General features: G+C 54.9%; 2 protein-coding genes across 2 annotated transcripts; one reads left to right on the top strand and one right to left on the bottom strand.

The window, feature by feature from the left end:
• The first annotated feature begins 1135 nt into the window (after nt 1-1135).
• Nucleotides 1136-5341, top strand: TMEM101 (transmembrane protein 101). The gene is made up of 5 exons (XM_010353938.2): nt 1136-1198; nt 1393-1738; nt 2015-2195; nt 3389-3535; nt 4306-5341. The coding sequence occupies exons 2-5, from the start codon at nt 1602-1604 to the stop codon at nt 4612-4614; spliced, it is 774 nt and encodes a 257-aa protein (XP_010352240.1). The 5' UTR covers nt 1136-1198; nt 1393-1601; the 3' UTR covers nt 4615-5341.
• A 2320-nt stretch (nt 5342-7661) lies between these two features.
• On the bottom strand, nt 7662-12375 carry NAGS (N-acetylglutamate synthase). Its single transcript, XM_010353937.2, has 7 exons — nt 11625-12375; nt 10802-11076; nt 10485-10698; nt 10013-10193; nt 9228-9399; nt 8949-9131; nt 7662-8282 (listed from the first exon to the last, which is right to left on the bottom strand). The coding sequence occupies exons 1-7, from the start codon at nt 12048-12050 to the stop codon at nt 8129-8131; spliced, it is 1605 nt and encodes a 534-aa protein (XP_010352239.1). The 5' UTR covers nt 12051-12375; the 3' UTR covers nt 7662-8128.
• Between the last annotated feature and the right edge of the window lie 1200 nt (nt 12376-13575).

Below are 13575 nucleotides of genomic sequence, written 5' to 3'. Positions count from 1 at the left end.
GATGGGTTTATCAGGATATAACTCTATCACAAGTCAAGGAGCATCTGTAAACAGTAAACAGAAACCCAGGCACTGTGTTTGTCCTTATGGAGCTCAGAATCTAGTGGGGGAAGATTGTCAATAAAAGAATCACAAATACATTGGCTGGGTGCAGTGGCTCACGCCTATAATCCCAGCACTTTGGGAGGATGAGGTGGATGGATCGCTTGAGGTTAGGAGTTCGAGACCAGGCTGGTCAACATGGTGAAACCCTGTCTCCACTAAAAATAAAAATTAGCCAGGTGTGGTGGCGGGTGCCAGTAATCCCAGCTACTTGGGAGGCTGAGGCAGGAGAATCGCTTGAACCTGGGAGGTGTAGGCTGTAGTGAGCCAAGATCGCACTACTGCACTCCAGCCTGGGTGACAGAGTGAGACCCTGTCTCAAAAATGGAAAAAAGCATATATATATATATATGTATAAATGTCACCGTGCCAAGTGATTCAAAGGAAGGTAGCTGATGTTATGAGAACATATAAACGGGTGAGGGGTGGGAGAAGGGGCTGAGGACACACTGAAGGGGAACGCAGAGACCACCTGGATGTCAGCTGCAATTAAGCTGACAAAATATGACAATTTGGACTACAGTGGGAGCATGGCAGCTGGAGAAATGGACTGCCTTGAGATGTCCCAGATGTTCAGATCTCCCTTTTCTCTCAGGCGACAGGCAAAAGGCAAAACCCAAAGAGGTGACTTTGAGCCAGGAGGACCCCTTACTTTGAACTTAACAGAAACGGGGATTTCCTCTGGTGCGTTATGTGTACCATTTATTGAACCGCTACCATGTACTAGGACCGACCTTGTCACATTTAAAGTTCACAACTCTGGGGCGGCGCACTGGTTCATGTCTGTAATCCCAGCATTTTGTAATCCCCGCCCCCGAGGGGGGGCGGATCACGAGGTCAGGAAATCGAGACCATCCTGGCTAACAGGGTGAAACTCCATCTCTACTAAAACTACAAAAAATTAGCCGGGGCCTGGTGGCACGAGCCGAGTAGTCCCAGCTACCCGGGAGGCTGAGGCAGGAGAATCTCTTGAACCCGGGATGCGGAGATTACAGTGAGCCGGGATCGCGCCATCGCACTCCAGCCTAGGCGACAGAGTGAGACTCCGTCTCAAAAACAAAACAAAACAAAACAAAGGAAGAAGTTCAACTCTGAGGTAGGTGTAATTATCCCCATTTCATGATGCATCTCATAAAGTTTAGGTGATATGCCCAAAATCACATCAGGTTGGAATTAGGATTAGTGCCCTGATCGGGCTGCATTCAAAGACCAGTTTGCTTTAATACATCAAACTACGGTCCAAGACTTCTGCTATCTTGAGCCCACTGTTCCTAGTTTTCAATTTTGCAGGGACACAGATGGGCCCTGAAGGCTCCATGAGCAGACGAAAATGTTGGACTTCGCGACTAGATCACCTTAGCTCCGGAACTACAGAGCGATATCGTTGTTTCCGGGAGGAAAAAAAAAGAAAAAGCGCTTAACCCGGAAGCTGCGTGTCCCATCCCCGCGCCGGCCTCTCTGACTGGGGTGAGGCCGCAGCGGACTTGCCCTTTCCCAAGATGGCGTCGAAGATAGGTTCGAGACGGTGGATGTTGCAGCTGATCATGCAGTTGGGTTCGGTGCTGCTCACACGCTGCCCCTTTTGGGGCTGCTTCAGCCAGCTCATGCTCTACGCTGAGAGGGCTGAGGCACGCCGGTGAGCAGGCCTACGCAGCCGCTAAACGCGGCAGGGGGCGGTGATGTGAGAAATAAATTGGGGGCTAGAAGTCGGGACCCTTGGACTGGGAGGAATTGGGACCTCCCTGGGAGGGGTTCTGGTCTGCATGTCGGGCCAAATCTGGTAGGGCAGTCCTGTCCATGGGAGGGGAGTCTGGTTTGGGGGAGCAGTGGAGCCTGTGGGAACTCAAGGGTCTCAAATTTCTTCCCCCACCCCTTCATTCTGTCCTCGTTGCTTCCCCACTCCCGGTCGCAGGAAGCCCGACATCCCAGTGCCTTACCTGTATTTCGACATGGGGGCGGCCGTGCTGTGCGCTAGTTTCATGTCTTTTGGCGTGAAGCGGCGCTGGTTCGCGCTGGGGGCCGCACTCCAATTGGCCATTAGCACCTACGCCGCCTACATCGGGGGCTACGTCCACTACGGGGAATGGCTGAAGGTGAGCGCCTCGGCCCCAAAAGGGGCGTCCCTCTGGGTGACGGGGAATCAGAGGCCAATGCCCAGGGCTGTTGGTGGGCGATGAATGGTGCTGGCCAGGTGCATAGTGTGAAGCCTGGGAGGTTCGAACCCCTAGGCTTATGGAGATTACAGAGCACAGAAATGGATCTTAGAGACCACACAAACTTCCAAGTGTGGAAACTGAGGTCCAGAGATGGGAAACAGACTTTCCCAAAGCCACACCACAGTTAGGATACTGGTGGGACCAGAACCCCAGTCACCTGGTTCCCAGAATCTTTTAAACTGTTTAGTAATTTCAGACTCACGGGGTACAAAGGACCTAGGAGAGTACCTAGTTTTCATAAAATAATTTTATGTAAATGTAATTGCTCTTAGTATAGAATTTAAGCCAGAACCTGTGTCAGGCCCTGCAGGCTTGGAGATAAGGTTGGACAAAGGCACTGTCCTTGAGGAAGAGACTGTCAGACCCTTAGGGGAGGCAGATGTGTGAACAACTACAGGGCAGCAAGATCATGTTTTTGTGGGATAGATCCCATGCCACGTAGAATAAAGAACACCAAGTTTACAGTCTACAGATCTGAGAGTGAGGAAGGGAGAAACACATTGTGTCTGGGTTCTGCCACTTACTGGCAGGTAGGACCTGCCAGTTTTCTTTTTTGTTGTTTTTTGAGACGGAGTCTTGCTCCATAGCCCAGGCTGGAGTGCAGTGGCGCAATTTTGGCTCACTGCAACCTCTGCCTCGCAGGTTCAAGCCATTCTCCTGCCTCAGTCTTCCAAGTAGCTGGGACTACAGGTGCCCTTCACCACACCCAACTAATTTTTATATTTTTAGTAGAGACAGGGTTTCCTCATGTTGTCCAGGCTGGTCTCAAACTCCTGACCTCAGAGTGATCCACCTGCCTCGGCCTCCCAAAGTGCTGGGATTACAGGTGGCAGCCACCGCGCCCGGCCAGACCTGACAGTTTTCTTGACCCTCTGGGCCTCAGTTTCTACTTCTATATATATATATAAAGAATGATCTGTCTCTGTTGCATCTGCCCACCAAGCTTGGAAATGTAGGAGGGTTCATCAGATGGAATGGGATGTGTAGAGATGGGTGGTTCTACGCTCTGGGAAGCCAGGAGAGATATGGCCGCTGCAGTTCTTGACTGGAGTCCCCTTGCCCCGGCCTAGGTCCGTATGTACTCGCGCACAGTTGCCATCATCGGCGGCTTTCTTGTGTTGGCCAGCGGTGCTGGGGAGCTGTACCGTCGGAAACCTCGCAGCCGCTCCCTGCAGTCCACCGGCCAGGTGTTCCTGGGTATCTACCTCATCTGTGTGGTATGTTGGGGGACTGTTGGTTGGAGGTGCCTGGCTAGGAGTGAACTCTGAGTCCAGGCACGGCAGAACCCCAGGAAGGTAGACACAGAAGGAGGCCTTGTATGCAGTTCCTGATGGCCTGGCTCCCTGAGAATTGTCCCGGCCAGCTTCTAGGCCTCAGGGCCCTCCAAATGCCTGTTGAGAGGCCCTTCCTCCAACAGTGTTGCCATGAGGTAGACTGGCCATTAAATTCCAACCCTGAGAGCCAGGAGAACAAGATGGGGTGATTCTCTCATGGCTCCAGCCCCCAAAGGACTAGAAGGGGATAAAGGAGAGGTTTGGTGGGAGTCAGGCCCCAGCTGGGACTCTGCCTCCTAGAGCTGATGAGAGCTCTAGGGTAGCCACTTATGGTTCTCCCTGGTGCTAGAGGAGGCCAGGATGGATGGGGACATGGACAGGCCCCAAGCTACTTGGTCTCATCTTAATTACTGAGTATATCTCATGTACAGCTCTCTATGTGAGCTCCCCTATTTAGAGGTGGGAGCTCCAGTCTGACTGTGGAAATACACTTCCTTCATAGCCCCTAGAGTGAGGGGAGACATAGACCCTAACCTCCTGGGGCTCCGTAGTCTGAGGGGGAGACAAAGGCCCTACTTTCAGAGGTTCCCCAGTCCAAGAGGGGAGTCGGAAGCCCATTTGCAGGGTCTCATTTGCAGGTGCCATCTCAGGGGTGGTTTTCCCGACAGGCTTCTGAGCCTGTTGGAGAGTCTTAGAGGATGGTATGTCTCCAGGCCTACTCACTGCAGCACAGCAAGGAGGACCGGCTGGCGTATCTGAACCATCTCCCAGGAGGGGAGCTGATGATCCAGCTGTTCTTCGTGCTGTATGGCGTCCTGGCCCTGGCCTTTCTGTCAGGCTACTACGTGACCCTCGCTGCCCAGATCCTGGCTGTACTGCTGCCCCCGGTCATGCTGCTCATTGATGGCAATGTTGCTTACTGGCACAACACACGGCGTGTTGAGTTCTGGAACCAGATGAAGCTCCTTGGAGAGAGTGTGGGCATCTTCGGAACTGCTGTCATCCTGGCCACTGATGGCTGAGTTTTATGGCAAGAGGCTGAGATGGGCACAGGGAGCCACTGAGGGTCACCCTGCCTTCCTCCTCGCTGGTCCAGTTGCTGTTTATTTATGCTTTTTGGTCCGTTTGATCTTTTGCTTTTTTAAAATTGTTTTTTTGCAGTTAAGAGGCAGCTCATTTGTCCAAATTTCTGGGCTTAGAGCTTGGGAGGGCAGGAGCCCTGGCACTAATGCCGTACAGGTTTTTTTCCTGTTAGGAGAGCTGAGGCCAGCTGCCCCCTGGATCTCCTGTCCCTGAGAAGGGAGTATGGCAGGGCTGGGATGCGGCTACTGAGAGTGGGAGACAGAGGAAGGAAGATGGAAATTGGAAGTGAGCAAATGTGAAAAATTCCTCTTTGAACCTGGCAGATGCAGTTAGGCTCTACAGTGCTGTTCAGAGACTGAGAGTGAGTGTGTGTGTTGATACATGTGGATCAGGCCCAGGAGGGGCACAGGAGCTGAGCACTACAGAAGTCACATGGGTCCTCAGGGCATGTTAGGGGCAGAAACAGTACCAGCTCTCTGTCACTCACCTTGAGAGCGGAGCAGGCCCTGGTCTGCTCTGGACTGTGCAGGGGTGGAACAAGCAGTGACCAGCTTTGCCCTTCCTGCTGTCTCCGTTTCTAGCTCCATGGTTGGCCTGGTGGGGGTGGAGTTCCCTGCCAAACACCAGACCACACAGTCCTCCAAAAATAAACATTTTATATAGACATTTGGTTTTGCTTTTCTCTTCTCCCCAACAGGGCACTTTGCCATTGGCTGGGATTGATCTTGGGTTTCTTGAAACACCAGATCTGGTTAAGCCCCACCGTGGGCCTCCTGTGATCTTTCTCCTGTTCCAAGATTTCCCACAGTTCTTTGGCTCTCTTTTTTTTTTTTTTTTTTTTTTTAATTTTTCACTTCTTTGTTTTTTAGAGACGAGGTCTCACTTTGGTGTCCAGGCTGGTTTCAGACTCCTTGGCTCAATCAATTTTTGTTGTCCAGGCTGGTTTCAAACTCCTTGGCTCAATCAATTCTTCAGCCTCAGCCTCAGCCTCCCAAAGTGCCGGGACTACAGGCATGAGCCACTGTGCCCAATGGCTCTCTTTTTCAAGAATCTCAAAATCGTCACTGTACTATATGCTTTCGATCCCTCACCTCAATCCCTCTTGTTGTAGGTTGTCTTTTTCTCCCCATTTGGAGCTGGTTCTTATGAAGACATCTTTGGTGAGAGCAGCTAGAGGGAGAGAACTGTGAAGTGTCCACTGTGAAGTAGAATATTTTACATTTTACACATGAAGGAAACGGAGGCTCAGAGAGGGTAAGCAGTTTTAGTCAAGCCACAGAGCAAATCCAGCCCACAGAGCTGGATTCCAGGTCGGGTCTATCTAATGGCCAGGTCCAGATATGTACTCAGTGTGACCCATCTCCTGAGGGGAGACAGAGGCCACTCTATTCCAGCCCCTACTGTGCCATGATGGTCTGTTGACCTTCTCGCTTTGTTTTTTTGTTGTTGTTGTTGTTGTTGTTGTTTGTTTTTGAGATGGAGTCTTGCTCTGTCGCCCAGGCTGGAGTGCAGTGGCGCGATCTCTGCTCACTATGAGCTCTGTCTCCTGGGTTCACGCCATTCTCCTGCCTCAGCCTCCCAAGTAGCTGGGACTACAGTTTTTTTTGTTTTTTGAGATAGAGTCTCGCTCTGTCACCCAAGCTGGAGTGCAGTGGCAAGATCTCGGCTTACTGCAACCTCCGCCTCCCAGGTTCAAGTGATTCTCCTGCCTCAGTCTCCCGAGTAGCTGGGATTATAGGTGCCTGCCACCATGCCTGGCGAATTTTTGTATTTTTTAGTAGAGACAGGGTTTCACCACATTGACCAGGCTGGTCTCAAACTCCTGACATCGTTATCCACCCACCCTGGCCTCCCAAAGTGCTGGGATTACAGGGGTGAGCCACTGGGTCCGGCGACCTTCTCCCTTCTGGTCTATGTGCATCTGCCAGAAAGTCACCCCAGCAGTAGCTGGTATGGTGTCTGGTACATCGTGGAGCTTCAAAAAATGTCCAATGAAACCCCTGAGCTTTGGATTTCTGCCCATCTAGTCCTTTAGAGACTGGACACAACCGCTAGTAGGGCCTAGGGAAAAGTCCAAGTTTGAGCTTTTAAGCCAAAGTCTTTTTTTTTTTTTGAGACGGAGTCTTTCTCTGGCACCAGGCTGGAGTGCAGTGGCGCGATCTCAGCTCACTGCAATCTCTGCCTCCTGGGTTCAAGCAATTCTTCTGCCTCAGCCTCCCGAGTAGCTGGGACTACAGGTGCGTGCCTCCATGCCCGGGTAATTTTTTGTATTTTTAGTAGAGACGGGTTCACCATATTAGCCAGGATGGTCTTGATCTCCTGACCTCGTGATCCGCCTGCCTCCGCCTCCCAAAGTGCTGGGATTACAGGCATGAGCCACTGCGCCCGGCCCACCAAAGCCATCTTTTAACTTCTCTGGGCTCTTGCAGGTAAACGGTCTGCCACGGATGTCTGGTTCTGGCTGTGAGCCCAGCCTAGAAAGGGAGTTATGGGTGGAGGCACCCACGGGGAAGGGGAGCTGGTGCTGCTGTGGCCTGATCTGTGGAAGGGAAGATGCTTCCTAACCTCTGGGAGGGAGACGGTGGCAGCATTCATCATAGAAGTCCTCTACTCCCTCCAGGAGTCCTCTGATTCCCCAGCCCTCAAGATCTTACTCCCAGCCTGTAATCCTAGCACTTTGGGAGACCAAGGAGGGAGGACTGCTTGAGCCCAGGAGTTTGTGAGACCAGCCTTGGCAACATAGTGAGACCTCATCTCCAACAACAACAAAAAAGCCAGGTGTGGCAGTGCGTGCCTGTGGTACCAGCTTACTTAGGAGGCTGACGGAGGACTGCTTGAGCCTGGGAGGTCGAGGCTGCAGTGAACTGTGATTGTACCACTGTACTCCAGTCTTAGTAAAAGAGAAAGACCCTGTCTTAAAAAAAAAAAAAAAAAAAATCTTGCTCCCACGGGGTCACTTCTAATTTTCTTTCAAGTGTGAGCTGACTCTCAGACAAGCATTTGCATTTTAATCAAGGCCTCCTGAAAAACTGCAAGACCCAAAAGAATTAAAATGAATGGTACAATATCATGCAGGCAGGGGTGTTATTTTGGGTAAGGGAGCCTCAAAACATAGTACAGAGGCACAGAAACTAGCCCATCCTTAGGGTTAGTCCTGAGTAGAACCCTGGAAGGCATCTTCCCCTCCCCTAATCCCCAGGTTGAAAATCAAAGGCCATTTGCTTGTGGCTTTGGAGCGAGTTGAGTTGGGGTCCTAGACTGGCCCCCCTCTTTCCTGTGCTTGTCCCACTTCAGCGCCTCCTCTGGGCAGAGCTGGGGCAGCTTTTTCCTTTGCAGATCACTCAGCCAACAAGCCCCATCCAGCCTGTGGGTGGCTGCCTGGGGTCATCCCCAGCTGGCATGGCTTTTGGTCCACCCTGGCCATTCCAGGGCCTGTAGGGTCCATGGTGAAGGTCAGCTGCCTGGGTCAGAAGCTGGCTTGCGAAAGGAGTCTGGCAGTCCCTTGGCATGGTTGACCAACTCATAGGAGTCCCGGATATCAGCCAGGCCGAACCAGAAGAAGATCCACTGCTTGTTGGAGAAGCTGCCATCACTGTGTTTGAAGTACCTGGGTGTGGGGAGGTGATGCAAGAAAGTTTTTAGGGCAAGGCCAGTGTTCATTACTCACTGGTTCTGTCTTCAAAGAACATTGATTGAGGACCTACTGCATGCTGGGCACCCAGCTAAGTCCTGCTATGTGTTATCTCATTTTATCTTCACAGCAGAGGCCTGAGCCTGGCATTGTTCAGCTCACAGAGAAGCAGCTAAGGCTCAGAGAAGTTAGGTACCTTGCCAGGCACACACAGGAAGGGAGCGGGTGCCTTGCTCTCCACACTGCCTTGGCTGCTCAGCAAAGAGGAGGGTTCTTGCTCACTTCCTAGTGCTCACAGAGCAGGGTGTAGGGGTGAGGGGGTAGTTACTGAAGGAGAGAGGAGGGTTGTTCCACTGGAGGCACCGCAAGCCTCAATAAACGCTGAAGGGTTAGGATTCCTCAGGCCCCTGTGAGAGGCGGGCTGCGCGGGGGTTAGGAGGTGTCACATGCTTCCAGGAAAGGAGTGTTAAGCGTGCTCTAACTCGGGAAATCTCAGGCTTTCTGTGAGGTCTGCCCCTGGGAGGTAGTGAAAGGGAGACCCGTGGAAGAAGAGGAAGCCCAGCCTTCTTGGCATGGTTCGCAAGGGCTGGAGAGGAGAGGGAAGTAGGGGCCCAGCCCAGAGCTGGGAGTGGCGGGACCTACCAGGGATTGATGGGGTTGGTGACCCGGGAGCGCCAGAAAAGCGTCTGCAGGTCCCGCCGCAGGCACTCCCACAGCATCTGGCCGGAGCCTTGGCCCTGGCGGCTGGAGCTCACCACAAATTTGTCCAGGTACGGGGTGCCCCCCAGGACGGGCTCCATGGTCAGAATGGCGGCAGCGTTGTATCTGGTGCAGCGGGAGAGCGGCAGGCTGGGACCTCTCCTTGGTCCGAAGCTGCCCGACTGCCTCCCAGACCCTGCCCTCTGGGGTCCACAGGCTCACCCCTCGGAGACGTAGATGGAGTGCAGCCGCGGGCGCAGCGAGGCCAGGTAGTCGTCCCTGAGCTTCTTGCCGAAGCTGGCGTTGACCAGGTCCACTAGACGGTCCTGGTCCAGCTTGTCCAGCCTGCGCACCCGTAGCATTCGCTCGGCGTTCTTGAACAGGGTCCCGGACCCTGGAGGATGATGGGGAGGGGCTCATCTGGCTGGAGAGCCGTTTGCGCAGCCTGGTGGGGGCCGCAGGTAGGACGGGCTGGTGGGAGAATTTCTGTCTTTGGGAGACCTCCACAGTGAAATGATTTCAGTGGTCTGCATAGATTTGTCTGTGATTTTCATTAAAGGAGATGCTTTTCTCAGGCAGAGATTGTGCCCTAAGCTCCTCCTGTGGCCTGGAGCCCTATCCACTTACCTTAGTCCTGCCTCTCTCGTTGAAGTCTGCCTCCCGCCTCTGACCCGGCCCACCCACCTAAGCCGCGCCCATCTCTCGTGTTGGAGCCTCTCCCTCGTGGTCCCGCCCCTCCTGGCCCCGCCCACCGGACGCTTCCTTCCCCCGACCCCCAGTCCCGCCCATTCCTTTAATTCCTTTGGAGTTCTTTTCCAGTAAGCTGGGTCTCCTCCTCTCTCACCTCCCCCGGGCTGCGGCAGCAGCAGGAGCCAATGCTGTGACAACTCCCGCCCCCTCTACGGCCCCTGCACAGGAGGAGAAGCCGCTCCTCCTGCCCGCAGACACTCATCCCCGGCCAGTGCTCACTCCCGGGACCCAGTCCCCTGCCCGCCCGCCGCCCTCACCCTTGTTGCTGAAGAGCTCAGTGAGCAGAGTGCTAGCGGCGGTGATGACGGCTGAGGAGTGGTGGGGCAGGCGGCTGAGCACGTCCACGATGAGCCGCATCTGCTGCCGTTCTTTTGTGCTCACCCACTCGGCGTTACTCACCAGGTCCAGGTCGGCGGGCAGGTTCACGTTACTCAGGACCTGTGTCCGGAGCCAGCGGGTGAGCCTGGCCCACAGCCGGCACGGACTGCGCCCCTGCTCCCACGGACCTCTCTTTTCTCTTACCCCTTTATCCTTACTGCCGGTCGGAGTCCTTGGCTGGGAAGGGCGCAGATCTAGGCACCCGGGGCCGAACTCCTCCCCTATACTCCCTTAGGCTTTTCTACCCACCCGGCTTGCTAGTGAGTCTGCAGCCCGTCGGGGAGAAGTGCGAGGGGCGCAAGAGAAGGCCCGGATCGCCCGGGTGGGGGATGGGGAAAGAAAGGGCCGCACCTTCTGGCTGCTGTCGCGCAGGCCGCCTGTGTTATTGAGGAAAATGATTTTGGTGGGCCGCAGGGCCTTGGCCAGCGACGCGGTCACCTCCAGGGAGTCGAGAAGCACGGAGCGGCGCGCGGCCGTCTCCCCGATGGGGCACAGGATGGGGATACTGCCCGACTCCAGGCACCACTGCAGCAGGTCTGTCTCCACCGAGACGATGCCGCCGTAGCTGTGGGCCAGACGTGGTGCTCGAGAGGGCCCCCTCCAGGCCTGCTGGACGGGACAGGGCGGGCGGAGTAGCGCGCTCTGAGGACTCCTGGGCGGGCACTAACCTGGCATGGGGAGCCGGCTCGGCAGCGCCTAGCACCGACCCGCCGCCAAAAAAAGGCACAGCAGTGGCGGCGTTGTGTCGAAGCGCGTCCACCAGCACCTTGCAGCTCTCAGCCAGCTGCGCCTTGGCCTCCCAGAAGGAAAGACAGCCTGAGGGCGCCGTGGGGGCGGGCAGCCCCAGGACCACCAGCGGCTTCATGTCCATGCGCTGCAAGAAGGCCAGGGCGAAGGCCAGACTGGATACGCTCTGCTGGTACTTGAGTACCTCCTCGTCCACCTGCGGAGGAGTGGGCTTTCAAGGAGTGTGACACAGCCCTGAGCCGCTGGCTCCCACAGCCTGGCCTGCAGGGCCGGCTCGGTGACCCTACGCTTCCAGAAGCTGTCAGAACCCACTTCTTGCCACTGGTGCTCACCTGCTCCGCCCTTTGCCCCATTGGGTCTTGCCACTCCCTTGTCTCACGCTGGGGTACCTCCCGCCCTTCTCCCTGCGACCTTGGACTCCGGGACACCTTTGGGGGAGGGGCAATGCAGGCGGCTCCTGTCCAGGTCCTTCTGAACCCCTAAGTGCGCCCGTGTTGGGGGCCTTCTTCAGAGCATCACACCTGGCGGGTGGGGGCCCCCCAGGATCCTCACTCGGGCTGGGCGCGAGGCTTCCGGAGGAGCTTATGGCCTCACCCATTCCCGGCGGCGCTGGTCTGGGCTCTGCCGGGCTCCTTCCCGCTTTCACTGCGCAGAGCCCGCAGCCTATCCTACCATGCCTGAAGACAGGTGGCCACACAACCCCATCCTTTCGCTGTGTCACGGCCCACGCCAGGCTCTGCTCACCTCGATGACGGCGAAGGGCTTGTCCGCGGAGTGGTGGCAGGTTTGGAACTGCGTGAGCCAGTGGCGCGCCTCCCCGGGGCTGGCTCCGCACTGGTTCAGGAAGGCCTGGATGTCCCTCTGCACCAGCGAGCGGCCCGAGGGAGGCTCAGGGGGCTCGTGGGGCACCAGGGGCGTGGGACTTGGCACCCACGACGGCTCCTCGGCGACAGGCGACTGGGAGACGTCTTCCGCGCCCGCGTACTCCTCCGGCGGGGGCTGGGGCTGCGACCAGGCGGTGCTGAGCCGGCGCCCCGGGCTGGTGCCCCTCGCCGCCCGCCGCCGCGCGCCACAGCTCAGCCTCCGGGATCCCCCAGTGCCTCCCCGGCCGCTCAACCTCGGGGCCACAGCAGCTGCCCGCAGAACCGCGGCCATCAGCGCCGTCGCCATGACGACAACCAACTCTTGGCCACCCAAGAGTGGCAGTCTGTCTGGAGCGTCTGGCACTGGGGGGCTCTTAACTTGCCGTTGGGCGGGGCTGGACCTGGTAGGGCAGGGTCCGGACAGGGGACTAGGAGTCTCCTGTGGGTGCGTTTGAGGAGGGTCAGGCCATGGGTCAGGGGGCGGGGCCACTAGGCTCCCCCGCCCCTGGAGGAACTGAACCCACTATCGGTCATGGGGCTGAGACTAAATGTGGCAGGTTGTCTTTAATCTGCTGCCAAGGTAGGTTCCAGGGGCGGCTTTGGGAGTCTGCAGGGCCTTGGATGATTGGCATTCTGACCCGAGAATAAGGGACTGCAGGTGGCTTTGAGCACAGGGCTGGGCAGGGGTCTGGAAGGAGGGAGCTGCAAAGAGTAGAAGGGGGACAGTGGGAGGGCGGGGGGCGGGTGGTGCTGGCCTTGTCTGTCCTGTTTGCCTGAGCTCAAAGAAGATCCTCATGAATGACCATGAAGTTACCAGGGTTTGCCAAACTCCAGTCACTGGGTACCAGCTTGAGGAATTCTGTTATATCCTCAAAACACCCCTCAAAACTTAAAATACTTTAGTGTTAAAGTATTTTAATAGTGTTACTTTTTTTTAGTGTTAAAGTTTTTCTTTATCAAATACCATCTCTGGTAAAAATAAAATAAAATGGAATTTTTCATTTTGTTTTTTTGAGATAGGGTCTCACTCTGTTGCCCAGGCTGGAGTACAGTGGCACAATCATAGCTTACTGCAGCCTCCAACTCCCAGTATCAAAAGATCCTCCTGCCTCAGCCTCCCGAGTAGCTGGGACCACAAATGCACACCACTATGCCCAGCTAATTAAAAAACTTTTTTTTGAAGAGATGGGTTTTCACCTTGTTGCCCAGGCTGTTCTCGAACTCCTGAGCTCAAGCGGTCCTCCCACTTCTGCCTCCCAAGGTGCTGGGATTACAGGTGTGAGCCACCTCACTCAACCTCTTTAACCTTTTTAAACTTAAAATTTATCCATATTAGGTCTGTAACTAGGCCAGTATCACTTGCCATAAGCAGAATGCCTTAAGAATCAAGTGAGGAGGTGGGTGAGTCATTTGAGGTCAGAAGTTCAAGACCATCCTGGCCAACATGGTGAAACCCTGTCTCTACTAAAAATACAAAAATTAGCCAGGCAGTAGTGACATGTGCCTGTAATCCCAGCTACTCAGGAGGCTGAGGCCAGATAATTATTTGAGCCTGGGAGGAGGAGATTGCGGTGAACTGAGATTGTGCCACTGTACTCCAGTCTGGGTGACAGAGTGAGACCCTGTCTCAAAAAAAAAAAAAAAAAAAAAAAAAAAAAGAAAGAAAAAGAATCAAGTGAGAGGAAAACAATGTTATTACATTCCATTATATTGCAGCTGCATAGCTTGCCTGCTTTCTTGGTAACATGGAAGGTTAGCAGGTGCCATGTGTTAAAGATACCCTAGCACCAAGCAAAGCCTTCTTTGTGGTAGACGAATAGCTAACACATGTC

Source organism: Rhinopithecus roxellana, chromosome 19 (genome assembly GCF_007565055.1).
Source record: "Rhinopithecus roxellana isolate Shanxi Qingling chromosome 19, ASM756505v1, whole genome shotgun sequence".
NCBI lineage: Eukaryota > Metazoa > Chordata > Mammalia > Primates > Cercopithecidae > Rhinopithecus > Rhinopithecus roxellana.
Note: the sequence above shows the minus strand (reverse complement) of the source record. Positions and strands in the feature narration are given on the sequence as shown.

Excerpts from the sequence above, each read along its gene's own strand:
- TMEM101 (XM_010353938.2), top strand. The coding sequence starts at position 1,602 with ATGGCGTCGAAGATAGGTTCGAGACGGTGGATGTTGCAGCTGATCATG. Across the intron at positions 1,739-2,014 it reads GAGAGGGCTGAGGCACGCCG|GAAGCCCGACATCCCAGTGC; the intron begins GTGAGCAGGCCT and ends TCCCGGTCGCAG. Across the intron at positions 3,536-4,305 it reads GTATCTACCTCATCTGTGTG|GCCTACTCACTGCAGCACAG; the intron begins GTATGTTGGGGG and ends GTATGTCTCCAG.
- NAGS (XM_010353937.2), bottom strand. The coding sequence starts at position 12,050 with ATGGCGACGGCGCTGATGGCCGCGGTTCTGCGGGCAGCTGCTGTGGCC. Across the intron at positions 10,194-10,484 it reads TGCGCGACAGCAGCCAGAAG|GTCCTGAGTAACGTGAACCT; the intron begins GTGCGGCCCTTT and ends CTCCGGACACAG. Across the intron at positions 9,132-9,227 it reads TCCATCTACGTCTCCGAGGG|ATACAACGCTGCCGCCATTC; the intron begins GTGAGCCTGTGG and ends CCGCTGCACCAG.